Source organism: Microplitis mediator, chromosome 5 (genome assembly GCF_029852145.1).
Source record: "Microplitis mediator isolate UGA2020A chromosome 5, iyMicMedi2.1, whole genome shotgun sequence".
NCBI classification, from domain to species: domain Eukaryota; kingdom Metazoa; phylum Arthropoda; class Insecta; order Hymenoptera; family Braconidae; genus Microplitis; species Microplitis mediator.
In genome coordinates, this window is record NC_079973.1 from 4,299,238 (window position 1) to 4,326,718 (window position 27,481).

A 27,481-nucleotide genomic window follows, 5' to 3' on the forward strand; every position below is an offset into this window, starting at 1 on the left:
GGATTGTCTTTTTTATTTTAATATAAAATACTATTAATATATATGGTTATTGTTATTTTATAGTGAATGTTATTTTTTATTTATTTAGAGAGTATTTTTATGGATGCATATATAAATAATTTGACGTTTTACATTACATTAACCGAAGAGGAAAAATAAAATAAGAAGGTATAACACCGCGATCGAAAGTGGTTAGATTATCCTTACATATATAAATATGTAAATTGAAAGTACGATGATGTATATCAAATCCATTATTATATCGAATTCGATACATCAAGCCAATCATAGTCGTTTCTCTTATGTATCCGTTATCCCTTATTTTGTAAAATAAAAAGCCAACTTGGGATTTGTAGGATAGTTGAAAAATGACGAAAAAAAAAAATAAAACAATATATTTACATAAAATAAATCATAAATTTTTAAGATTTACGCAATGGATTCTTTGAATATTAGTTTAATGTTATCATAATACCGTTTATGGAAGAGTTGATTTATCGGGTTAGTTAATTAGATCGGGTGCTATAATCCTAATTGAAACGTCAAATACTGTGTAGTAGGTGTCTGAATGGATTTGTGGTGCATTAGAAGGATGAACGATCAATGTCGGGCACTAGCTAGTAGTAAATCGAAACCTTGAGATCAAACTGACTACTGTCGATAAGAGTTACTGATTATTTGCAACAAGAAGTCATGATTTACTGATAAGTATAAAATGTATTTGTTAAGAATATTACGAAATATATAATAAAATTTGGTAAAAATTTTTTGTTGAGGAGTTCGGGGCAAAATCAAGTCTATGGGGTAGAATAGGAGACCAGAAATTTTGAAAAAATAAATAAAAAGTTACACAGAAAAAAAAGATTTCTTGGCACAAGAATTCTTTACTCGCCCCAAGAAAATTTTTTCCCAGCCCAAGAAATTTGTTGCATTATAAATTGAAAACAGAAATTTTCTTACGGCGAGAATGAATTTTCTCAGAGCAAGAAAAAACTTTTTGAGTCAATAAATTTTTTTCTCGTCCCAAGAAAATTTTTGTGTTCAATTTATAATATAAAAAAATTCTTTTTTTCTGTGTATCTTGAGTTAAGAAATTATTTTGAAAGACAAACGTTTTTGGAAACCAAGTCAAGATTTTTTTGAGTTGAGAAAAATTGTCTTGGTCAGAGGAAATTTATACTTTATCTGAGAAAATTGAGGTTTTGAAAAAAAATTTTCTAGATCAAGAATATTTACTTTGTCGACTTTTTCTTCAGTGCAGAGTTAAAGTTCAAATGTTGATAAATCATAATTGGTTTTTTAAAATAACGAAAGTATGAGCGGTAATAAAAATAGGAAAAAGAAATTTTTTATGATATTTCGTTGTGTCTCAGTTCCCGCTACTAAAAGTTAATTAGCGAAATTCACTAGCAAATAGTAAATTATACAAAAAAAGGATTCCTTGGCTCAATAAAATTTTTTTTTGACCTAAAAAAAATTTTATATTATGAATTTGAAACAAAAATTTTCTTAGGGCGAGAATATTTTTGTTATTTTTTCAAAATGCAAAATTTTTCTTCCGCCAAGAAATCTTTTTTTTCTGCGTACTCTAAATCAGTAAACATTCACATACTTTCGCTAATTCAGTTTTAGAGAGAAAATTGAGACTGATATTTTGTAAATATAAAAATAAATATTTATAGTGTAACCAATTTATAAATTGTGGAAATAAAAAAAAACATTTTCAGGTTTTTGTTTCATTGATTTTAGTGATATTGAATTATTAAAATAGTGGTATATTATATATTATATATATATATTGGTATAGATGATACAAGTGTTTGTTTGGTACGAATAGTGCTGTCGATTTAGTATATATTGGAAGCGTCGTTCAAACGTCCGTTCATATGTCCACATGTGCACATCGTAAATTTTCATGGCTCTGCACTTTCTCTTTCTCACTTGCTCTCATTCATTTATTCACACCCTAACCACCGAAGGGGTATTTGTATATTACTCATGTACCAATTCAACAAATCGAAAACAACAGCAAAATTTATCGATAAAGATTAATATAATAATTTTAAATAATTTAAAAGCTCTCATTTCCACGTACTGCGCATAACTTTCCTCTACTGTTTTCATATTTTCCTTTTACATCTAATTTTCATGTTCATTCATGCAAAAATATTTGTCGATAACTTGAAGAAATCCGTATTATTGAAGCAGGAATGTTCTTTTGTCTCGATGTTTTTCTTGATATTATTTTATTTTTTTATCAAACCAGAGAAAGAATCCAATAAAAAAGTTCACTTTCTTTTTCTCGATATTTAATTCGATGTCAAATGTCAATCAAAAACTAAATAAATGTCTAAACACTCGTAGAAAAATTTAAATAACAAAAAAATATGATACTGAAATTATAGCAATCATCTCATTTCATCGTTTTTTTTCGAAACGACAAATTTATTTTTATTTAGCAGGAAGCAACAGTCGTTCGTTAAATTTACAAATAAGTAGAAAGAATAATTAATTAATTAAAAAAAAAATCCTATGGTCAATGCAATTAATTGACTCAAACGTCACATGATTGTCTATAACTTCCTAGTATTTCTGTGCCGGTATTACATGAGGGCAGTTTTTGAATTTTTTTTCAACAAATCAATTGTAAGAAAAATAAAAATAAAAAAATGCACAGGTAGAAAATTAAAAAACTACAAGTGTGTTTTTTTTTTTATGATTAATCGTTTTTTCAAAAATCCAAAGACTATTAAACGTCGGCTAATTCCTGTATCATAAATTTGCATGATCCTGAAATTAACAGACAATTAGTAATTTTAGGATTTTTTTTTTCACCATATCAATTACAAAAAAACAAAAGCTAAAAAAATACCCATGTAGAAAATTTGAAAAACTACAGGTGCAATTTTTTCAAATATTTTTTTTTTTCGGTTTATCGTCTAAAAAAAATCCAAAAATTATTAGACGTCTGCTAACTTCAGTATTATAAATTTTCTAAGTCTAATAATTTTTGCATATTTTTAAAAATGATAAATTAAAAAAAAAAAAATATTTCAGAAAATTGCACCCATAGTTTTTTAAATTTTCTACACGTGCATATTTTTAGTTTTTTTTTTTTTTTTAATTTAATTGTTGAAAAGTAATTCCGAAAATTTTTAATTGTCTTCTAACTTCAGGATCACAAAATATTTTTTATTATTTTAAAAAAAATGATTTATCGATTTAAATTCACGTTTGTGAAGTACAGTAAAAAAAAAAATCCATTCTAAAGATTGTAAAAGTGGATATCAATATTTTTTTATGTCCGGTGTATTACGTCTATTCGATTTTAAAAAAATTCTTACGCAGATATGGGTATAAAAAACCCCCAATATGTTTGTTTTTGTCCTCCAATCTCACGATAAATGGATGGGTGTAAAATTTATTCATCTAAAATTTTTTTTTTTGCATGAATACACAAAAGTTAACGTCATAGATTAAAAACAATGAAACGTTAATGTATTCAAAGGGATAAAAAATATATGAAGAGTATCTATATTTCTAAAAAAATTACTAGTCTGATGAATCGAAACCTGAGCGCGCAGGCGACGATTACTGCCAGAACGAGAGCCAGAACCAGAAGCATTCCTGACACGCTGACCGTCGGGTCTGCTCGTGACAATTCGGCAACTGTAAAACGCGGTACATCGCGATTCAACATAACGCGGTTTAGTTTTACGTAGTAAGTACCAGTGATGCTGAGAGTCCCTGATGTATGAGACTCAAAGTGTCTTCCACTTTATTCGTGTGTACCTCAGGAAATCGTCCGCTCCATCTAATCATCTCTCGTTAAGTGTCAAACAGCTCCTCGCTTTATCAAGTGTCATTAAACGTCAGACGGTGATAAAAGTCATCACCGTCACTTTACTACAATTTACTTGACCCAACGATGACACCATGAGTATTAATCATAAATATACTTCAATCATCACTTATCTTATATATCTTTCATCTCTTATCACTGTCAATTGACAACTACGTATTGTGCTGGGCTTAAAAATTTTTTTTTAAATCATGTGATCCAGTGTTGATTTTGATGAAAAAAAATATGAAAATTAATTGTGGAAATGAATGGTTCTAATTAATATGATACTTTGTATAAGTATAAGTGATTATAAGAGTAATGAAATGTTTGTAATTAAAGTGAAGTAATTATCATAATTTAAATTCTGCCATTTAATTCAAGTTGGAAATTTGTCGGGATTAAAAGACAGATGTAACTTTGAATTGGATTTAAGGGTGGAAGGGTTTACACAAAAGTTTTGTTACTTTCAAAGTTGACGGAAATAAATGTAATAGAATAAGACAAATATATATGTGTATATATATATGTATGTATTTATACTATCAGGCGGATAAGAGAGAAATAAGAGAGTAAAATTTACCTCGTTTAATGCAAGCTACGACGTCTAATTTAACGGTAACCCGCGGTGTTATTTATATATCACGCGTCTTCAGTATATGTCTCAGCACTTTGAAACAGTGACATCAATTTAAAGTCTTTTATACAAACGTGTCTGTGAATTTTTCAGTCTGAAAAAAAAAAAATAAATGTTTTTCTTAATAAACTATGTGTGGAAAAATTAAAGTGCTGATTCGTGTTTAATTTGATGTTATTATTACACTCCGATATGTACTTTATACTATTGTGTAAGTAATATTAATGTATTTAATTATTCTCTTAACAAAACTGTTTTGTGTACAAGTAACATTGTATACAAAGAAAACATAATAATTATATTAGTATTAAAATAATTATATTTGTTCAAGTCTCTGTGTTGAAATGTCAGAAAATTATAACGACTGCAACTGACACATGAAAACTAACACACAGAAACGCACAGACCGGAAATATGTTGTGAATAAATATTTATTTTTCGACTAAATATATTTACTTTATTAATTTTATTCAAATATCATTTTTATAAATATTTTCTTATCACAATTTAATATTTTTCATATAGAAAAAAAATATTTTCTTGGCAGAAAAAATTTTTACTCGCCCCGATAAAATTTTCATTTGCCCTAGAAATTTTTTGCATCATCAATTGAAAGCGTAAATTTTTTTTAAGCGATTAAAAATTTTCTGTGAACTTGTAAATTTTTTTTGATTGATAATTTAAAAAAAAAATGTTCGAGTAATCGCTAAAAGCTACGGAGATTAATTTAAATCCGCATCATCAACTTCTAAGTAATCCGATTAAATTAATATATTAATGGACTCATCGAACTAATTTAATTACCGAGTTATCTCTAATCACAATCGATCTTCCAATCGAGTGATTGAAAAATTTCTAAATTTCATTATTAACACCAATAATTTTTCTTTTCTGGATGCCAAAAGTTTGAAGCAATGAAAGCGCGACAGTGTAGTGTGTCAAGGAAAATCCACATCAACTATATATCGTTATATAGTTGTACAGTATAAGATTTATTCGACTACTTTGTCGAAAATCCGGTGGAATATTTCACCAGTGCCTCATCTTTATCACGACTTGAAATTGCAATCCTTGAGCAGCTCAATTACTTTATTTTCCCCACCAATTTTTTATCCCCAATTTGTAAATCTTCACTTAGAAGATAAAAAATTTATTGACCCAACAAATTTATAAATAATGTAATCAATGAATAGATAATTATCATAAATAATTATTTAATTTGAAATAAAGTTATCCCTAATACTTAAGTAATATAAATTACACGGATTTTATTTCAAGAGGAAATCTGTATATAGTCATCTTGCTCATACTTTTTATCCTGACTCTTACTATCGTACACTTCTCTTAGTTTGTTGGGCTCTTAATTCCCATCTATTATCTTGCCAAGCTAACAAAAAACCTCAAGACATTTTTTTTTTCTACTTCTTTGACGATAAAACAAAACTAAAGAAAAAAAATATAATAAAATACGACGTCGACGACGATTCGCGTAAAAGTTTACTAACAAATTAGTTTACTTTCGTTTTTTGTATCTCATCAATTTAACATTTTTTATTTTTAATGCCGTAAACTTTTTATAAAAATTTTATTTTTATTTATTTATTCAATTTCAAATTTCAATATATCGTATAATTTACACTGTACTGCAAGTTAGACAAATAACAATAATTACAAGTGTAAGCGTGAATCAAACTTGAATGATCTATTTGAATATATCAAATGCCATCGAATGGTTTTGTCAGAAATATAAATCAGTACGGAGTGTAGAGAAGATTGTTGGTGTGTGATTTACTCGACTAAAGCTATAGATTACATATATATGAGTATAAGTATATATATATATATTGTACAATTATGTGGGACAAGGCAATTGAAGGATACGTTGCTGGTAATGATGCCCATAGATGGGACAATGCCGCCGCTACTCTGTGTATTATAATAACCTTCTTTCATCTCAGCTCACGTTATTTTATTATTAAATTGTCATCTCCCTTTTTATTTTATCCACAAAAAAAATATTAATATTTTTATTTTTATTATTATCATTATTATTATTATTATTATTATTAATAATAATAATGGACTGTAAAAAATAGAGAGTGAATTCGGATTTTATTTAAATTTGAATTTACGCCGTTTCAGAATCTCGGAGTTTTTACAAAAAATCACTCCGCATACGGAGTAAATAGGAAATTTGTCTTTTCAGTGAAGTGATTTTGGTATTAAAATCAACTCCCAGAGTAAATTTTACTCCAAGGGGATTAAAAAAATAAAGTCATCCGCTCCAGATTCACTCCGGATTTAATCCGCGTTTATTCTAAAAATTTTTTACAGTGTAATAATAATAATAGACTAAAAAATCGGAAGTAAATTCGAAGTGATTACGAATTTTATTTAAATTCGAATTCACTCCGTCCCAGAGTTTCGGAGTTTTTTAAAAAAATCACTCCGCATACGGAGTAACTTCGGAGTTTGTTTTTTCAGGTGAGTGATTTCGGAGTGATCTGGATTTTATTTGAATCCGCATTCACTCCGATTTTGAGTTTTGTTATTAAAATCAACTCCCAGAGTAAATTTTACTCCAAGGGGATTAAAAAAATAAAGTCATCCGCTCCAGATTCACTCCGGATTTAATCTGCGTTCATTCTGAAAATTTTTTAGTGTAATAATAATAGACTGTAAAATTGGGAGTGAGTTCGAGGTGATTACGAATTTTATTTAAATTCTAATTTACTCTGTTTCGAAATAAATCACTTCGGATACAGAGTAAACAGGGAGTTTGTTTTTTTGGTTGAGATTTGGAAGTGATCTGGATTATATTTTAATCCGCATTCACTCCATTTGGAGTTTTTTTATTAAAATAAACTCTCCTTCAAAGTAAAATTCACTCCGAGGGAATTAAATAAATCAACGGTCAATGCGCTCTGCGTTCACTCCACAATTTTTCACGGTGTAATAAAAATAATAATAATTATTATTATAAAAATATAATATTACTTGAATTGACAAATTAAATTAAAGGAGTAAAGAAAAAAAATTTTCATTGATGACAAAACCAGAGACAAAATTCGCTAGACAATAAAAGGTAATACACAGCAATAAAACTTTTTATTCGTAGTTTTTTTTTCTCTCCTCTGTTGCTTACATTCACGTAGTACCAATGAAGTTGAAGAAAAAAGTGTTAGGATGCTTTGCCTGGAGCCGAATAAAACGTTGAGCTCATTTATGTCCCGGTAAACTCCAATTTTCGTGGCGCCAGTCTCATAAACGACCCGATGGCCACGAATATAAATTACTTCAATTGTTATTCCTTTATTTATTTTATTGTTTTTTTTTTCTTCTCTCCATAGAAATACTAGATATATGATACTTGTTAGAGCGATATTGTTCAGTATGGCATTAGCAATATAGTTTTTTTATAAATTATTATATACTTTTTTTTTTATTCTTTATGAGGTTTGTTTCGGTTCGCGTTGGAAATATTTATACGCCCTTACTGTAACACTGCATTATAAAATATTTGAAAATTTTACTGTCAAAAAGTTTTTCTGTGTGGTGTAAATGACTAGGTTAAATTTTCGGTGTGAAAATTACACCAAATATCGTGTTAAATTTAGGCAGTGTGCTGAACGAGTAACTCGGTATGGTGTTAAAAAAGTAGATTACACACAGTAAAAAACGAATCGTCAAAGTGTAAATGAAAGCGTGTGTTAAAATTCTAAGTGTTGAATTTTTAACACTTTTGGGTGTCAATTTAATACACAGTATTTATTTTTTTGAACTGTCGCAAACGATCGATTTTTTAACACACAAAAATGTTATTTTATACGAAGGTAACACTTTTTATAGGTTACTGTCGATTTGACACACAAAATATGTTAAAAATAATCTCGACTATCACAAATGAATTTTTGGAAAATTTTTTACTTATAACATATACGGGTGTAAATTTTTTAACACTCACGACTTGTTAAAATAACATATAAATAAGTGTAAAACGTTTGTTTTACACACGATGAGTGTTGATTTTGACGAATCCTTTTTTACTGCGTATACTTCAATGTATGTTAAATTGAGAGTAACAACTAAAAAGTGTTATTTTCAAATAAAATACCATTTTTGTGTGTTAAAAAATCAATCGATTCAAAATACGATAATAACAGTGTGTTGAATTAACACCCGAAAGTGTTGATAATTCAAAATTTGAATTTTTTAACACTCGTTTTTTTTACACTTTGACGAATCCTTTTTTACTGACGGAGAACGTTACAGCCGTGTTGTGTGAAATAACGGTGTAAAAAATTATCGGTGTTAATTATCGATCCGTATAATTTTAACACAGTGCACAGTAAAAAAGGATTCGTCAAAGTGTAAAAAAAACGAGTGTTAAAAATTCAAATTTTGAATTTTCAACACTTTCGAGTGTTAATTCAACACACTGTTATCATCGTGCTTTACCAGCTTCAATTGATTGATTTTTTAACACTCAAAACTGTTACTTTATTCGAAAATTACATATTTTTAATAGCTATTTCAAATTAACATACAATATATGTCATAAATACTCTCGATAATCACAAAAAAACTCTTGGAAAATTTTTGCTTTTAACACATGTTATTTTTTCTACACATATGTTAAAATAACATACAGATAAGTGTAAACCGTTCGTTTTACACATGATACATGTAGATTTTGACAGATCCTTTTTTTTGTGCGTGGCCAATTTTCACACCAAATTTTTTACCAGTATGTTTTCCAAAAAAATGTATATCAAAATTCATGATATCCTTGACCTCTTGAGAATTTTTCAAAGACTTTTCATCGTCCTCTAGACGCTGAATTTTTTTTTCACGCGACTATCGCAATATGAGGTAAAGTTTATCACCCTTATATATAATATATATAAATACATACATTTATGTGATAAAGAAGAAAAAAAAAGTATTATTTTTTCACCCTTTTGATTATTTTATGTCCCATAGAGAATTATTACTCATGCATTTCATTATTTTTCCCGGATTTTTTTAAAACCTCTTCATCCGTTCTTCCACGTGATTAATGACTTCGCCAGTATATCAACCAAATAATTACGAAAATTCATCGTTAAATTAACAAGAAAGCAAATAAGTTAATTGATTAACGTAAAATATCTTAATAAAGTGATAAATTTCACTCAAAGATATTTAAAAGACGAATAACTTGAAATCTTAAGCCATATAATTGAGGTTTAATCCAATAATAAAATATACTCTTACATAATTTCGCGTGACTTAAAGTCTTTAATTACATTCCCAATGGATTTAATTTTACTCCATCTACATACTTTATATTTAGATGGTAATCCTATAAAGTAAAATAAAAAAAATAATAACCGGTGATAAAATATAAATATAAAGTCCCTATTTATTTATAAACAAAGTGGTTTTTATTCTGGTTATTAATTTACGCATGTTTTCATAAATAAGATTTATGAATAAATTTATTTTCTGCAAAGCCAACTCCGTTTTTTTTAAGTATCTAAATTTTATTAATAAACGCCCTTTGTCATTGGCTGATTAATGTCAGGATGTGCCGTTAAATTTTTTTAATACCGTATAGAAAAGCTGACAAATATGAGCTGTCATCTAAATAATGAGCTGTCACCTCTTTGTCAACTATCACAGTTTTATATTAAATTGTAACAATGACGAAAAAAAGCCTAGGAGTTCTCAAGATAAATTTTTTTGTGACAGAGACATTTCTTAAATGTTTAATATTTTATGTTGATTTAATGGCGCGTGAGAAAACAAATAAATATAATAAATTAAGCTTATTGAAGTTTATGTAGAGGTCTGTTGATACATTTTCAGTCTCATTAGCCCTCTTGAGCTTTGCGAAATTGTGCAAACCAGCTACCAAGGTCACCGTACTCTCTCGAGGACTTGACTCTTTACTCATATTCCCCTACCAGAAAGTTTATATAATTAGATCGGATATTTCTATAGTTATCCGCACAAATACGAGCCGGGAGTACAGTAATGCCGAGATAAAAAGTTATTATCATTATTATTTATTGAGTAAAAAAATTTTAAATATTGAATTACCGATTTTATCGTTTAGACTTTTTGTTAAAATTGTTCTTTTTTTTTTTTAATAAATTAATATCTCTGAGATGATCATCAAATCCTTTAACAAACTCCGGACTATGCTTCGTTTAATGTCTATATTAAAAGATAAATTGCGAGTTACTCAGCTTAAATTGCTGAAGCTTAATCTCATTTTTAAATTCAAATCCGCGAATTTGTTAATTTTTTTTTAAATTTATATAATTTATTAATGAGATAATTTTAAATTTCGATGATAAATTAATTAGTTGTAATTTAAATTAAATTTGAAATTATAAAAAAAATTTGAGGATAATAAATTTCCAAAATGGGTCAGTATCAGAGTACAAACAGAATAAAGCACACGATCAAAAATAATCTTATGTACATCTCATAGATTTTGGCACGTTGTCGTGATACTTATAGTGTGTTTGCACCTACTTCAGCATATATATTTATATTCAACATTAATAATATAATTATTTCTATCATTTTTTTTTATTAATTTAAAAAAATTATATTTTGAATTCGCTGAATAAAAATGAATTTTCACAACAGAATTCGATTTGTATTAAAAATATTTTGGTTAATTAAAAACATTAATTAAAAAGTTTATCGTTCTACTAAAAAAAAAAGTTAAGAAATAATTGGTTGTAAAAAATAAAAATAATCGTTCAATTAAAATGTATGATGAGAAGTAGAAAAATAAGGTATTGGTCAGGCATGCTTCGATGCACCGGGTGTTACATATTATGTCTGTTGGCTGATTTACTGCTCTGCACATGACGTCAGCTCGAGTAGAGAACTTGCCAGTTGGGAATTTATGAATAACCACCTCTGCACTTCCGAGTCTGCCTCTTTTTCTTTTTATTTTATTTATATTTTTTTTTGCAGACGTAATATCACCGACATTCAAGTCAATGTCACGGGTTTCCTCAAAGGGTTTAAATTTTTATGACTTTTTTTTACATTTACACGGTAGCAGACAGCAGATAACACGTATGTACACAGAATACCCAGACTATATCAGTTCACTTGAATAGACAACCACATAAATTATTAAACGAGGTGCAAAACACATCTGAGCAAGTCATATTGACCTTAATGGCTGACCAAATATGTCACCAGAGAATTTATCTGGCTCATGACGCGAATCATGCAGTTTGACACACGGAACAATGACCCGCGGGAATTGTTTTGATCTCGTATATTGTCAGTGTGGAAATCGGCAATTATGTTACTGCATCAGCAAACGTGTAATTACTTTGTGTAGTGACACACGATACACAGATACAGTTATATTTGTATGTCGTAGTAATAATTACCATTGTAAATTACATATAAATAAATATAATAAACTTGTACGTGTATTTTATCAGAATAACAATCATGATAATAACTATTGTTGTTATTTTTTGTTCGCAGTAATTGAATTATAATTTTGGACAATGGACTCAGTGGAATGAAATGAAAGCAATAGTTCACGGGATGAAAACAAAATAAAATTAAACGGAAGAAAAACCGGCTACGGAGAAACAGTGGAATTTAATCCTGAAAATACGTGAAAGAAAATTTAAAGACCGAGACTCATTTTCTTTTGGATCAGGGCTATGTGAGTTAGAATAGAGGGACCATTGAGGACATGAAGGCTTCGCTATTCTCATGAGAGACGCTCTGGGAAAGGAAAGACGAAAAAAAAATTAAAGAACCTGGACACACGACACCTCGGGGAGAGCACTAGTCGTTGCTGCAGAAGCAGCGGGACAGAAGAAAATGGTGACGTAAGTGCTGGTATGCAAGTTCTAGTGGCTGAAGAAGGAGTAGTTGGTACTGTAGAGAAAACAAGATTTAGTTGGTAAACAATGGACTTGAGCTCGGTGCTGGTGAATGTCACCACCAACTCACCACCATCGCCAGCGGTATCGCCAGCGGTCAACTACTTCACTGAATCGGACAGTACGAGTAGAATTTCCGGTGAGACAATTGCTAACGTTACCCTCGAGTGTAAAGCTCAGCTGAACGACGGCGCTCTCTATGAATTTATCACCCTGGGCATTCTGTTGAACGTGGTCGGAGTATTCGGTCTGTTTGGGAATATTATATCCATGATAATATTGTCCAGACCGCAAATGAAATCTTCGATAAATTATCTACTTATTGGACTCGCGAGATGTGATACTATACTCATTATTACTTCAGTGAGTTTAATTACTATTTTATTATTATTGATAGTTTCAAAATATATATGATTGACAAAACATATATATATTTTTTTTACCGATACTTATAATTTGAGGCACATCCGACCCTTATCAAAAATTATTCGTCATATTTCGCTGAGTCCATATACCAGCAACTTCAGACCAACTTTTACACTGTAAAAAATCACCGGGGTAAGTCCAAGCGGTGTAGGTGTTAAAATCGGCGGTGTTAAATTTCAACACAGAAAGCGGTGTGAAAATAACGCCACCGCTGGTGTAAATATTCTGTACCGGTGTTAAAAAAAATTCCCCGGTGTTAAAATAACGCCGCCACCGGTGTAAATATTCTAGACCGGTGTCAAAATAACGCCGCCGCTGGTGTAGATATTCTTTACCGGTGTTAAAATATTTTACTTTGTGAATATTTTTACTTACTCGATCACTATACTTGTTAATAAATTATATTTTTTATTAATTTTCATAAAGAACTGACATTTTTTGTGTTTTTTTTGCACCGAATTACGTCTCCTACACCGGTTTAATTTCATTTTAACACCACCCTGGTGGAAATTTTTGGGAATTTTCTCTGAAAAACTCAGTTCCAAAGTATTAAAGACTTTTTCAAAGTTCTGAAGGCTTTTTCAGAGAAAATTCCCAAAAATTTCCACCAGGGCACACTGATAGAAGGATTTCTTAGTATTTAAAAAACCATTTCTTAAACATCATTTTTTTGTAATTAACAAATATTTCTTACTATTTAAGAAATGATTTTTTAATAGTTAAGAAATCATGCTCTAAGAAATGATTTCTTAACCACTAAAAAATAATTTCTTAAATAGTAAGAAATATTTGTTAAATACAAAAAAATGATGTTTAAGAAATGATTTCTTAAATACTAAGAAATCTTTTTTAAATGCTAAGAAATCCTTCTATCAGTGCAGGCGGAGTTAAAATGAGTCTATTTTTAATACCGCTCTTTTTACAGTGTACGATAGTTAATATAAATATAAAAAATTAAATGTTTACATTTTTAATGTTTTTAAAATTTTAATTGAAAACATTCAGCAAATTTTGAAATTTATACGCATTTAACTTACACAGAAAAAAATAATTTCTTGCAAGAAATATTTTGCACTATGAATTGAAGACAAAAATTTTCTTAGGTCTGGAAAAAATTCTTGGCACCAGAATTTTCTTTTCTTTCTTTAGAAAAATTTTTTCTCGCCAAGAAAATTTTCGTTTTCAATTTAAAATGGAAAAATTTTTCGAGACAAGTAAAAATTTTCTAACTATTGTAGGATTCGGTCTAAAGAAGCTAGTAAATAGAATCAGCGAAATTAATTATTGACAAGGATCAGATTATACTCAAATTAATTACAATATTTATTTACATTTAATAATGAATGACAATGTGTTATTTTAATTAATTAAACTGTTTAAATGATTAGACAATTATTTTAGTATTGTAGGTCACCGGATGTACGGTTAAATTTGCACATATTGTTGCAGAGTCTGCATGCTTATGTTTGCATGCAACGTTTGTATAGTATTTTGAGGATTGTTTAAATCACATTAATCGCGCAATCTCGTATATCCTTATATACTACGTCAGTTAACAATCTTATGCAAATAGACAAGTAGTCGTAAATGCTTACGATCCAATTCATTGCCGCCGGATCACCTTTAATCTCGTGATATAATGAAAATCATGACCAAGATGTTTATCAGTACACAGAAAAAAAATAATTTCTTAGCGCAAAATAATTTTTACTTGACTCAAGAAATTTTTTGCAATAAGAATTGAAAAAAAAAAATTTCTTAGGACTAGAAAAAATTTCTTGGCGCAAAAAATTTTTTCTTGACTCAAGAAAATCTTTTCTCGCCCCATGTAAATTTTTGTTTTCAATTCATAGTTTTAGCTCAATTTTAAAAGGTGTCGGTAGCTATTTAAAATTTCCCATTTAAATAACATGCAAAAAAATTGTTTTTGATTAAAAATATTATAACTTTTGAACCATGTGAGATAAAAATTCGGCTCTAGAATATTTTTGTATGGCATTAAATTTCTTTAAAAAAAGTCCTGGGAGTCGAATTTGTAAACTTGATATTTCGTATACTAACAGGCTATCAAAGTCTAGAGTAAACAGAATCATACAAATTTAAGGCTTTATTTAGATTTTCCAAATATTTTTCTTTTATTGTGATCGATAACAAAATATTATTTGTTACAACGTGGATATTGTTGGTGATTTCATTGCAGTACATGTAGAACAAATTTTCTCGTAGTATTGATATTTTTAATATCAAAGCCTTAAATTTGTATGATTCTGTTTACTCTAGACTTTGATGGCCTGTTAGTATACGAAATATCAAGTTTACAAATTCGACTCCCAGGACTTTTTTTAAAGAAATTTAATGCCATACAAAAATATTCTAGAGCCGAATTTTTATCTCACATGGTTCAAAAGTTATAATATTTTTAATCAAATACCGACACCTTTTAAAATTAAGCTAAAAATTTTCCCCCATAGGAGAATTTTTTTCTCGATATATAGGTCCTTTTTAAGACGTAAATTCGATAGCTTGGTTTTTTGGCTCACCCTACTGTAGATACGTTCAATATTAATGGATTAATAATAATATCAATTAAAATATAATTATCGAGATAAAATTGAGTTATCGGAAGCCTTAATGATCCTCAAAGATACTCTAGATTCCCTGAACTGTAACCGCACCAGCAAAACTATTCCTAAAGTAGGTACTTTACCTCACCACAAATAGGACGATAACGAAGCCAACCCTTACATGTCTTTTGTATCAAAATGTTATACTTTAGTTTTTAACTCGATAAAGAACTCGAAATACAAAAATTCCATTGCCGAGTGCATGGTAATGAAATTCTTAATAAAATTTTTGTATTTATAAAAGTTTGTATACATAAAAAGATGAAAATGTCCACGTACAAACTTTGTGGCTGAAATATGACAAATTCTTAAATTCTCCGAGTAGAGATATTTTACTTTATTTCTTTTTATCAATTTTTTTTTCGGGCTGTCTATATTTCTTTTGAAAAAAAGTATAATATACAGATCAAAAGATTTATATTTTATTAATAAAGAAATTGTGTTTCTCATCAGGTGATCAGTGAACACAAGAGCGTTCAATAATCCACAATTTATTTTTTTGCAGATATAAAATACATATATATTTTTATCATTCGCTTTGTTCCTTTGAGAATATTCAGTCTGCTTAGTCCATATTCTGAATAGCTTCCTCACAAAAATCTACTTCTATTGTCCTACACGTATGAATTATTAAATGTGTAGTCAATGGAAATATTTTTTTTATGCTAATCAGTATAAACGTACAGTTCAGTCCATAAAATCTTAAACACACTAATGAATATTTCATTTAAATATTTATAACCTTCTCGGTTTTTATAAATTATCCAAACTATTATAAATTTATCTTTAAATAAATTATTTAAATGGAAATTTTTTTGCGACAGGTATTGATCCATGGATTGCCGGCTATTTATTCATACACGGGTTTACTTTTTAACTACAAATTCAAGACTTATCCACGCATCGTTAGATATCTGTACCCGCTATCATGTATGGCTCAGATGGTCACCGTTTATTTAACGCTGACAGTCACAATGGAACGTTACGTAGCAGTCTGTCATCCACTTAAAGCACGATCTTTTTGTACGTACGGACGTGCTAGACTCGCAGTACTTTGCATAGTCATTGTCTCCATTCTTTATAATTTACCCAAGTAAGTGGGTTATGGAACAAAATTTTTTCGTAACCACGAGATAAGATAACTTATGGTAAAAAATTTATGCCTTAATATGGGCATGGGAAAAACGGATATCAAAATTTTGTTTTAATTACTCTGTATGCTGTAAAAAATTTGCGGAGTGAACGCGGAGCGGATGACTGTTTATTTATTTAATCCCTTCGGAATGAAATTTACTCCGGGGAATTTATTTTAATATTCAAACTCTAAATCGGAGTGAATGCGGATTGAAACAATTCAGAGTACTCCGAAATCACTTCACTGAAAAGACAAATTTCTTATTTACTCCGTTTGCGGAGTAATTTTTTTAAAAACTTAAGCTCCAAGTGACGGAGAGAATTCGGATTTAAATAAACTCCGTATTTACTCCCGATTTTTGACAGTGTAGAAAGTAACCCGAAACCATTAATGGATCCGATAGATTTTACTTTTATCATAAATGAAAAATTACTATTCCATAAGTGAAAGATACAAACACACATGGAGAGAAATGTCAAGATATGCCTATGCAGCATAGTAATTATTACATTACTCTATAGTTTGTATAAATGATACTGAAGTTAGCCGACGTCTAATAATTTTTGGATTTTTTTTAAGCGAGAAATTATAAAAAAAAAATATTTCAAAAAATTGCACTTGTAGTCTTTTAAATTTTCTAGATGTGCATATTTTTAGTTATTTTTTTCTTTAAATTGAATAGTTCAAAATAAAATCAAAAAATTTTTAATTGTCTGCTAACTTCAGGATCGTTTTGTATAAGCAGTCACATAAGAGCAGCGTGACACAAACTATAGAGTAATGTAATTATTACTGTGCTGCATGGGGATATTTACTTGAAATTTTTCTCCGTGCAGTAATTAATTTACAATAACATATTTTACTTATGGAATAGTAATTTTTTACTCTTGTCACACAGAAAAAAAAGTTATCTTAAGTCAAGAAAATATTTTGGAAGACAAACGTCTTCGGGAACCAAATTAAGATTTTCTTGAGCCAAGAGACTTTGTCTTGGTTAAAAAAAATTTGTCTTGGTCAGAGAAGATTTCTACTTTATCTGAGAAAATTAAGGTCTCCAGAAAAATTTTCTTGAATCAAGAATATTTACCTTCAGTCGAGAATTTTTTTTTTCTGTGCAGAAGTAAAAGCTATCGGATCCCATTAGTGGTCTCGGGTTACTTTCCCCATACTAATTTTTGCTTTCTTTTTCCGTGCGGATAACGAAATATTTGCTGTGATTACAATATTTTTGTAATGATAGAAAATTGTTCTTTATGCTTAGAAATGATTTACAATTGTAATAAAACTGTTTTTAACTCTAAAAAAATTGATTTGTTAAAGTAACAAACAGGATTTGTCGCACTTAGAAAATTTTTCATAATCATGAGCTAAGATAACTTACAGTAACGAATTACGGCTTTGAAATACGGCGATATTTTTATAATTTATATCATCTATTCTCGTAACAAATTCACTTCTTAATTACGACGCAATTCCATTGGTTACTATAACAAATTGATTTGTTACCGTAAGCTAATGTTTGTCACTGTAACGAAAATTTTTGTAATCCCGTCTTTCGTTATGACGACAAAACTTTTTACTGTGTAAATTCTTCAGCTATTTTTTATTATTATCTTTAAAAATATTAAACCGACTGTATAAATTTTATTTTAGGTTTTGGGAAGTTAATCTAGAGGAAGAAATTCACTGGAGATATAATGTTACGGTATACTGCGTAGTACCAGCTATTTTGCGATCCAGTGATTTATACATCAAGATATACGTTAACTGGATGTACTTCTTTGTTTACTACGCTTTTCCTTTCGTCATGCTGGTGGTCTTCAACGTCGCTATTTATCGACGAGTAAGTGATTTTCCATAATTAAAATTCAGCTCACAATTCAATTATTTTTACCGCCCATTTTATTTAAATTTTTTTATTCAAATCTATTAAAAAATTTAACTGACGAAAAATAAAACCCACGCGGTGCCAAGTTTTTTGGCTTGAAACCCAGATAGTTTTTCCCACCGACTCGAATATGCATCGAATTGTCCGTAAATATTGAAATAAAATAACATAAAAAGTAGCAAGAAAAAAAAAAATTCAATTGAACCGTTAAAAATAAATAAAAAAAAATAAAGTGTTCTTTCACACTAACCCACTTTTGACCTCTGCTACTTATTGTCATAAAAAATTATATATATGACGCATATCCTGCTGCGGTTGACAACATACTTTTGTTCTTATTTTTTAAAACTATTATTTCAAATTTTATTTGTTGCTTTCGTTCTGTCGCATTACTAAGTGATAAAAAAAAAAGAAGAAACGGTAAATTATTCTAACTAGTTGATGGAGATAAAGAAAAAACGTTCGCTTAATAGCCAAAAAGAATATCTAGGGGTTAGTAAAAGACATATAGATATATAAACTAAAGAAAAGGATTTGTTCATCTTATACACTTGGTCTTATTTTTGTTAGAATGATGCCTAGTAGAAAAGAGGATATTTTTCTTGATAAGACATCGTTTCGGGAAATAGTGTGCGCTCCACAAACATTTCCAATTTCGCAAGTGTGGTTTTCTTTTCGTCTATCTCACACATGTATATAAACGTACAGGTGAATCACCTCGACATCCTTGCCATTTCCAATTCCTTTTACTACCTCGACCTCACGTCGATTTATTTACGCCTGTCAACCGAACAACCGAGCTGTTTTCCCAGACTTCAACAGTACGTGATATCCAGTACTTGTATATGTCTAGTGTATATTATCCTTCGATACTAAGTCATTTAAAAACTATTGAGCGTAAATTACAATTTATGTCCAAGTACTTTATTCATTCAACTAAAGCTGTACTTTATAGAGATTTACAATTACAATTAATTCGATTCTACTGTTGTCAAAGGTAACGTCGAATAAAGACAATTGGATACTTATTATAAGTATCTTAAATTATCAACGTTTAATTCTTCAAAGAATGTTTTCAATGTAACAACGCTATAATAATAATGTAGCCATTACTTTTAACTCTTTGTCTACATATTTGCTTTGTCTTCTTGAATTGTTAGTTAGAAAATTTTAAAAAAACATTAATAAGACTCTTTGAGATGGTTTAATATTGTAAATTTTCGCATACCAACGAAACATGATAGCTGCCTCTCGATAGCTTTTTATTGCCTTGTACCTTTTGTACAACAAAATATTTCATTAAGGAAAATTTATACTCAGAAACAAAGGATTTGTTGGTACGAGAAAAATTTTGCATCATGAATTAAAAACTAAAATTTTCTGGTTACCTGACCGTTGATCCCCGACAATTGATCCTTGCGATAATTGATCCAACGATAAAATATACTCACACACATATAAATGTGAAAAATTACACCCTTTTTTCACTAATTTTGTGTGCGTGTAACATAAAAAATATACTCACACACAAATTTTTCCCATTTATATGTGTGTGAGTATATTTTATCCTGTCTGGTCCAAAAGAAATTTTTTGTTTTCATTTCATAATGAAAAATTTTTTTTGACCCAAAAAATCGTTTTTTTCTGGGACACTGTAAAAAATTTGAGGAGTGAACGCGGATTAAATCCAGAATAACTGCGGAGCGGATGACTGTTTATTTATCTAATCCCCTCGGAGTGAAATTTACTTTATTTTGATATTAAGGTTCCATGCGTTTTGATCACCGGACAAAATATCCCTTGACATTACATATTTAAGACAAAATATCGTCAAGACTAATCATTTTCTGATATTATTCACTAAACTTGAGTACAATTCAATCTAGGTGTTATATGTGTGTCGCTTTTGAAATGAAATCTAAAATTTTTATGTTTAAAAAAGTAACCATCAGTATATTTTTTTTTAAATTTATTCTTCCGGGATATTTCATTTTAGAGTTATAATGTCAGAAAATGATTAGTCTTGACAATATTTTGTCCGATGATCAAAACGCCTGATACCTGATGTTAAAATTCCGAATCAGAGTGAATGTGGATTTAAATAAAATCTAGACCACTCCGAAATCACTCACCTGAAAAAACATACTCCCAATTTACACCAGAGTGATTTTTTAAAACTAAAAATCCGAGTAACGGAGTGAATTCGCATTGAAATAAAACCCGCATTCACTCCCGATTTTTTACAGTAGTAATTTTTGTCAAATATTTTCTTTCAAAGAAAAACCTCAACGCAAAATCCAGAACGAGGTTCGATGCATTGATATATAATCTAGCAATATACGTTTTCATTTTTTTAAATTTTCTTTTGTTCAAGAGATTAACGTCGACAAAGTTTCCATTTACTACGCAAGTGCAACAAAGATAATACCGTTCGCGGACTTGTATGACAAAGAAAAAAAATCGATCCCTCTTAGTATATAATACCTTCATTTTAGTCGTTCATTAAAATTAATCATTTCATATATTATTATTATTGTTATATAAATTTTCCATGATTTATCTTCAAGTTTTCAATGAGCTTCTTGTTTCGTTGATGAGCAAAAAATCAGAGTGAAATGAGTATCATCATTAGTCGTCACTTCTGTTAAATATTTAAGAGAAAATCTTTTCATTTACTTGCTAGATGAAAATACGTCAGTGTAAATGTTATTAATGCTGCAATACTCTATACAACTTTACTGCCGCTGAGATGCAATATAATATTGTTCAGTAATGTCATCCCACACAGGTCCACTTAGATAATATATTTTCCTCGCTTTTTACTCCTTTGGCGCCAGTTATCTTCCGACACTTGTTATTTTCCTTCCCACAGACAAATCCTTAAATGGACTTAAAATTTTACAAAACAGATAAATTTAAGTTTTTAGTAAAACTGACAATTCATTCAAAAATTAACCTACTAATTTTTTTTTATCATTATTATTTTATTATTTTTTTTTTTAAATTTATCTATTGATTACTTTTTGAACCCGGGTCAAAAATAAAACTTGATTCAGGCTCGCTTCACCTTATTTCCTTTTGAAGTTATCGATTTTTCGATAAGATCTTTTTCGACTTAAAGTAAATTTTTTTCAAATTTTTTAACTTTTTTCATCTTAGTTTCAACTTAGTTCAACTTCTTTATATTTTTTGATCGTAGTTTGAACTTATTCGTATTTACTTCGAGCACGATAGTCATATTCAAGTCGAATAAGTCTAAACCAAGTCAATTTCGACTTGATTTCAACTTTTTCGTCTTATATCGTGACTAAGTAAGCCAGTTAAGTCTAAACCAACGCGAAAACTCTCCGGGTCAAATATAAAACTTGATTTAGACTTTAGGTTTACCAAGTCGAAATTGAGAGCCGTTTTTCACAAGACAAACTCGACTTTTCTTTACGGAGATATGAAATCCGTTGAGTTTTCGCCTTGGTTTAAACTTAACTGCCTTACTTAGTCACGATTTAAGACGAAAAAGTTGAAATCAAGTCGAAATTGACTTGATTTAGACTTATTCGACTTGAAATGTTAGGCGAAAATTCGACTTAAATTATAAGGCGGCAAAGTCAAAACTAAGGTGAAATAATTTTTATATATTAAGGCGAAAGTAAGGCGAATAAATGACTTTTTTTCGACTTGGTTTAGCAAGTCAAAAGTAATGTGAATGACTATCGTGCTCGAAGTAAAGACGAATAAGTTGAAACTAAGATGAAAAAAGTTCAAAAAGTTGAAAAAAATTTAATTTAAGTCGAAAAAGTCGAGATCTTATCGAAAAATCGTCAGCAAATCGATAACTTCAAAAGAAAATAAGATGAAGCAAGTCTGAATCAAGTTTTATCTTTGACCCGGAAATGAGCGAATTGTGCGCGTTCTGATCTTCCAACTTTTTATATCTTCTTTATCTGTAATTTTTTTTTTCTAGGTAAGAAAAGCAAATCGAGATCTCCAACAGCTCTCAAGACACCAGAGACGAGAGATAAATCTAGCAACAATGCTTCTGTGCGTGGTTATCGTATTTATCGTTTGTAATGTGCTTCCTTTGGTGTCGAATGTCTTTGAGATGTTTCGTATTCCACCAGCTTGGTTGGTTCAAACCGGTAATCTTCTTGTAACGATAAACAGCAGCATAAACTTTATCGTTTACGTAATATTCGGTAGAAATTTCAAAAGACTTTTTATCAGACTATTCTGTAGCTCGAGATTCTTCAGAGCTGGTCGAGACAGTCCAGAGTTTCAAACTAATGACGAGTCAGTCGTTACTAATATGACAAATATCGAATTGAAAAATTCAATAAGAAGAAATCATCTTCACAGATCAAATACGACTGTCGTAAGATCTAATAATTTACAAGTTAATGGCAGTGGTAGAAGACAAAGTGTTAAAATTCTTACTACGCGGGCTTCTAATCCCGGTCCCTGTGTTTATTATCCTGCGAATACGAGTCCAGGCGCCAATCAAAATCAAGTATCAATAAATTATGTACAGAATGGATGGAGTCAAAAAAATAACATTGAGACCGTGATCAATTAAAAATAATATATGAAGACTAATAGAAATTGAATTGAATTAAAGTCTGTAAGTTAGACGAGGTCTGTGTTATTGGATTATTGTTGTGGTTGGTTGGAATTAATTTCCGAGACAAAGACCAATTTGCTGTAGCGCTACAAGACACTTGAATGAAGAAAAAACATTTAAGAAACTTTTCTCGATATCCGCCTCGGGGTTTCTTAAATGTTGAAAAAAAATAAAAGATCTTGAAAGTTATATATATATATATGTATATATAAAAGCAAACGTTATAAGAAAGAAGAAAAGTCGAATCATCTACAGATGTCACGTACTTGCAAGTTTCCTACTCGCAAGCGAATCCGATTTCATATGACGCGGAAGTGAAGAAATATGCTTTGAAAAATCTCCTCTACTTCCGCAGCAGATTTTTTTTTTTAATTTTTAATCTACCATTTTGAAATGATATTCATGTACATGTCAGAGAAAATTAAATTGTATATATATGAGAAGAAATATAGATAGAATTTAAATATTATTTTAATTTCAATATGAAACTGTCACTAGAAAAAAAATTATGCACCTGAGATCGAAACGTTTTTTCGCGTAATGAAAAAGAAAAATTTCGTGTAATTTTACTGCTTAAGGGGTAAGTGGGGTCGGGGTGGCCTAAGATTTTCAGCTGACATACCAGCATCCAGTAGATTTTTTACTTTTCAATTTTTTTTTTTTGCGCGTGAAAAACGTTCCGATCTTCAGGTTCATAAAAATTTCATTATATTTTTGAGAAAGAAAATAAACTTTGACCAATTACTTTCTCAATATACGACTGATAAAATTTTATGAGTGAATTAATTAATCTAAATAAATATTATTATTGTATTATATAAGATTGTAAATATGTTATGTTGATTTATACATATATATATATATATTTTTTTTTTCTGTTTTCTTTGCTACTGAAGATAATGAAAATTAGCATACTGATGAGAAAGTAATCGAGTAGGTTTAATTTTTGAAAATCTAATTCAATAATAATAATGATATTTTTAATTAAAATTGTTAAGCAAATTAATAATAATAAATTATAAATGATAATAATTACTTGCTAATACTATCAGAAGTGTATAAAAAAAATTATGTATTGATTGAGTCACATCGTATTAAATTCGATGCCAACGAAGTACCTCAAAGTTTTGATGTGATAAAGAGTTGAATGATTAAAAAAAAGTATAAATAAATATGATAATTAAAATAAATACTCAAATAAACTACCAAATACTCAATTATCTATAAATGGGTTATTCAAAAATATGTAAAATATTTTACGATATCTAATAAATTATAAATCACATGATAAATAAAAATTAATAATTACTCAATAATAATTATTATTAATTATAAGATCAGTAATAAATGATAATAAAAATATATAAGTATTATATGTATAAATATGCACAGAAAAAAATTTCTTGGCGCAAGAAAACAAAAATTTTCTTAGGGCGCGAAAAAAGTTTCTTGGTTCAAAAATTTATTTTTGCTCTATACGTAGATAATTTTTTAGTAAAAATTACAAAAAATTTCGATACTGTGAGGGCATGTGGAAAATGTATAAATTTTTCCCATGTACTACTCGATAGAACACGGAAAGAAATTTTCTTTAAAAATTACCGTTGAATTCACTGTAATCGTGGGACATACTGCGGCGCTTTTATTTATTAGCATTTTTCAAATAAAAATTACGAAAAAAATTTATTTATTTTGTGGTAGACTTCATAAAATTTCGGAAACCGAATAAAATTTACAGTAGACTACGGTAAAATTTGTTGAAAAAAAGTTAAAAATTATCTTACTTACCGACAAATGATTAGGTCGTGCCACTCGTCGATTCGTCCCACGATTACCGTGAATATAACGGTAATTTTTAAAGAAAATTTCTTTCAGTGCATGTAAATGAAGTGCAATTTCTACTAACAATAGTAAAAATTTAGTTACTGGCAAGATCGGCTGCCCAATTTCAAAACCAGTAACTGACAAAAAACTTTTGAAATATGAAATGAATCATGTTCACAAGACTCCACTGGAACTAAAAATACTAAGAAATCGATGTTGAAAAATTTTTACCTTAGTGTTTTGAAATTGGGCAGCAAAATGTCCTTACGGTATCAAATTTTATGGGTAATTTTTACACAAAAATTATCTGCGTCTAAGAAAATTTATTCTCGCTCCAGAAATTATTTGTTTTCAAATACATTATGACAAGTCTCTCCAAAACATCTCTATGCACAGATAACTCTTAGAATTTCTCTACCTAAAACATATTTATCATAAAATGAAACTATCCTTGAACTGATTACTCCAAACATCTCTATCCAGGACAACTCTCCTCAAGCGCGAAGTTAACTGCGAAACTTTTGTATTCAATGCCAAGACTATCCGAGTGTTTTCTCAGTTATCAATGATTTTCTAGTTGAATCGATAATGAATAGTGTTATTTCGAATAGTCTTCTCATTGAATAGAAGTTTGTGTGCATAGAGTGCATAGAGAAGTTTCGGAGTAAAACTTGAGCTTGAAGAGGTTCTTCTGGATAACGTTTTAGACTGATCAGCTTAAGGGTACTTTTATTTTACGATAGACATGTTTTGGATATAGAAATGCTATAGAGTAATTATTCTTGTTTGGAATGCTATGGTGTCATAGTAGTGCCAGACCATATTGGCCACATGTCGGACATTAAAATAAACGCACGCAAAAATTACTATGGCCATAGTAAAATCGACAACGACTATGTCACAAATTACTGTAACCGTTGGATATATTTAGGAGTGTGCGAATATCATTCGAATCGAGTCGAATCGAATAGTAACATTCGATTCGAATTTCGATGGAAAAGTTGTCTTGTTCGGGTGTATTTGACTCAATTTGAATATTTTTTTCATAGAACTCATTACTAAAATAATAAAAATTTTATTGTAAAAAAAGTGTCATCCGGTCATATCCGGAATGAAAAGGTAAATTTCGTATTTTGATTCGAAAATTCTACATAAATAAAATGAAACATGCTACACGGCAAAATTTTTTTTAATTTTCCATGTCAGATAGTCTGCAAGATCTCTTAGAAGTTCGATTTTCGGAAATCGGACCGAAACCAATAACTTTCCGAATTTTTGAAAATTTAAAATTTTCTTAGCGGGAAGTCAAAAATTTTGATAATTACGACGAATACGAATTCTTCTTTATTTTGATAATTAGTTTATTATTTGGTTTGAATTCCGATTATTCTAATGATTCGAACTATTCGAATAATTCAAACTATTCAAACATTTCAAATAGTTCGAATCATTCGAACGAATAATTCGTAAATTCGAATATTCGCACACCCCTAGATATTTTACTATGGTCATAGAAATTTTTACATATGTTTATCTCAATTTTCGACATGTGGCCAATATGGTCCGACACTACTATGACACCATAGCATTCCAAACAAGAATAATTTCTCCGTGTAGTGGTTTTGGAGCGACGTGTCATAATGCCTTCATAATATGAAAAATTTCTTGCCCCAAGAAATCTTTTTTTGTGTGGATTAAAAAATGACATGATTGATAATAACGTAAAGATGTTTGTTTATAAAATTGCTCAGTCATATGAATGGAAGAAAAAAAAAATTTATCAAAATCTTTAAGACTTAAGTTGACTCGACAAAATAAAGCCTCTTTCGTTAATAATCATAAGCATTTAATAATAAAATAATAATAATTATATTTAATAAATTAAAAGGGAAAAAAAGACGCTCTCATGGCTGTACGACAAAAAAAAAATAAGACCGTATTCTAGTCATGAAAATTTTTATCATCTTATTTAGTAGATTATTCGATCTACTAAATAATAAATAATATATAAACATATATTCAAAATATATAATGCATTAAATATTGAGTGCTTTTAATATAAAACAATAGCTTGCCTATGAATTTAAATTGCAGTCATGCCGAGGCTCAAAGATAGTTCATTTTTAAATCTTTAAACATTACTTTCATTTGTACATTGCAATTTATTTATTTTTTTTTATAATGTAATTTATCCTTGCTCCAGAATAAAACAAAAAATTGTACATAAATTATAACCAAATATAAATAACTCTTTATGATTACGAGTATTTATTTATCCTTTTAAATATATTGCACTATTACTATTTATTTGATATTTCTTTTAAAAAGAATGTATCTGAAGATCGGAACGTTTTTCACGCAACGAAAATGAAAATAGTTTATGTAATTTGAATTTAAAGGTGACTTAAGGGGTAGTTGGAGGTGGCCTGCAATGATCGGCTGACGTGCGAAACATTTCAGAAATCTAGATCTCGGAGATTTTCACTTTTCATTTCGTTTTTTTATTTTCGTTCCACGTAAAACGTTACGATTTTCAAGTACATTAAAAAGAGACGTTCATAAAATACCTTCG

At 29.2% G+C, this 27,481-nt stretch overlaps 2 protein-coding genes across 5 annotated transcripts in view; one reads left to right on the forward strand and one right to left on the reverse strand.

Moving 5' to 3' along the window:
* Positions 1–27,481, reverse strand: part of LOC130667675 (ATP synthase membrane subunit K, mitochondrial) — a 55,348-nt gene that overhangs the window by 26,134 nt on the left and 1,733 nt on the right. For 2 of the 4 annotated variants that reach the window (XR_008989869.1, XR_008989870.1), the window contains exon 3: positions 4,425–4,572. The exons of the other annotated variants lie outside the window; for them this stretch is intronic. The gene's annotated coding sequence lies outside the window, so the exon portion shown is untranslated. The remainder of the gene's footprint in view (positions 1–4,424; positions 4,573–27,481) is intronic. 4 annotated transcript variants of the gene reach the window in all.
* On the forward strand, positions 4,552–27,154 carry LOC130667673 (FMRFamide receptor). Its single transcript, XM_057469435.1, has 5 exons — positions 4,552–4,689; positions 11,988–12,760; positions 16,272–16,540; positions 18,236–18,425; positions 22,432–27,154. Exons 2-5 carry the CDS (start codon positions 12,425–12,427, stop codon positions 23,038–23,040), a joined length of 1,404 nt encoding a protein of 467 aa, XP_057325418.1. The 5' UTR covers positions 4,552–4,689; positions 11,988–12,424; the 3' UTR covers positions 23,041–27,154.

Bases quoted from the DNA above. Each gene is read 5' to 3' on its own strand.
- LOC130667673 (XM_057469435.1), top strand. From the start codon at position 12,425: ATGGACTTGAGCTCGGTGCTGGTGAATGTCACCACCAACTCACCACCA. The intron at 12,761-16,271 runs GTGAGTTTAATT...TTTTTGCGACAG, and splicing joins CTATACTCATTATTACTTCA to GTATTGATCCATGGATTGCC. The intron at 18,426-22,431 runs GTAAGTGATTTT...TTTTTTTTCTAG, and splicing joins ACGTCGCTATTTATCGACGA to GTAAGAAAAGCAAATCGAGA.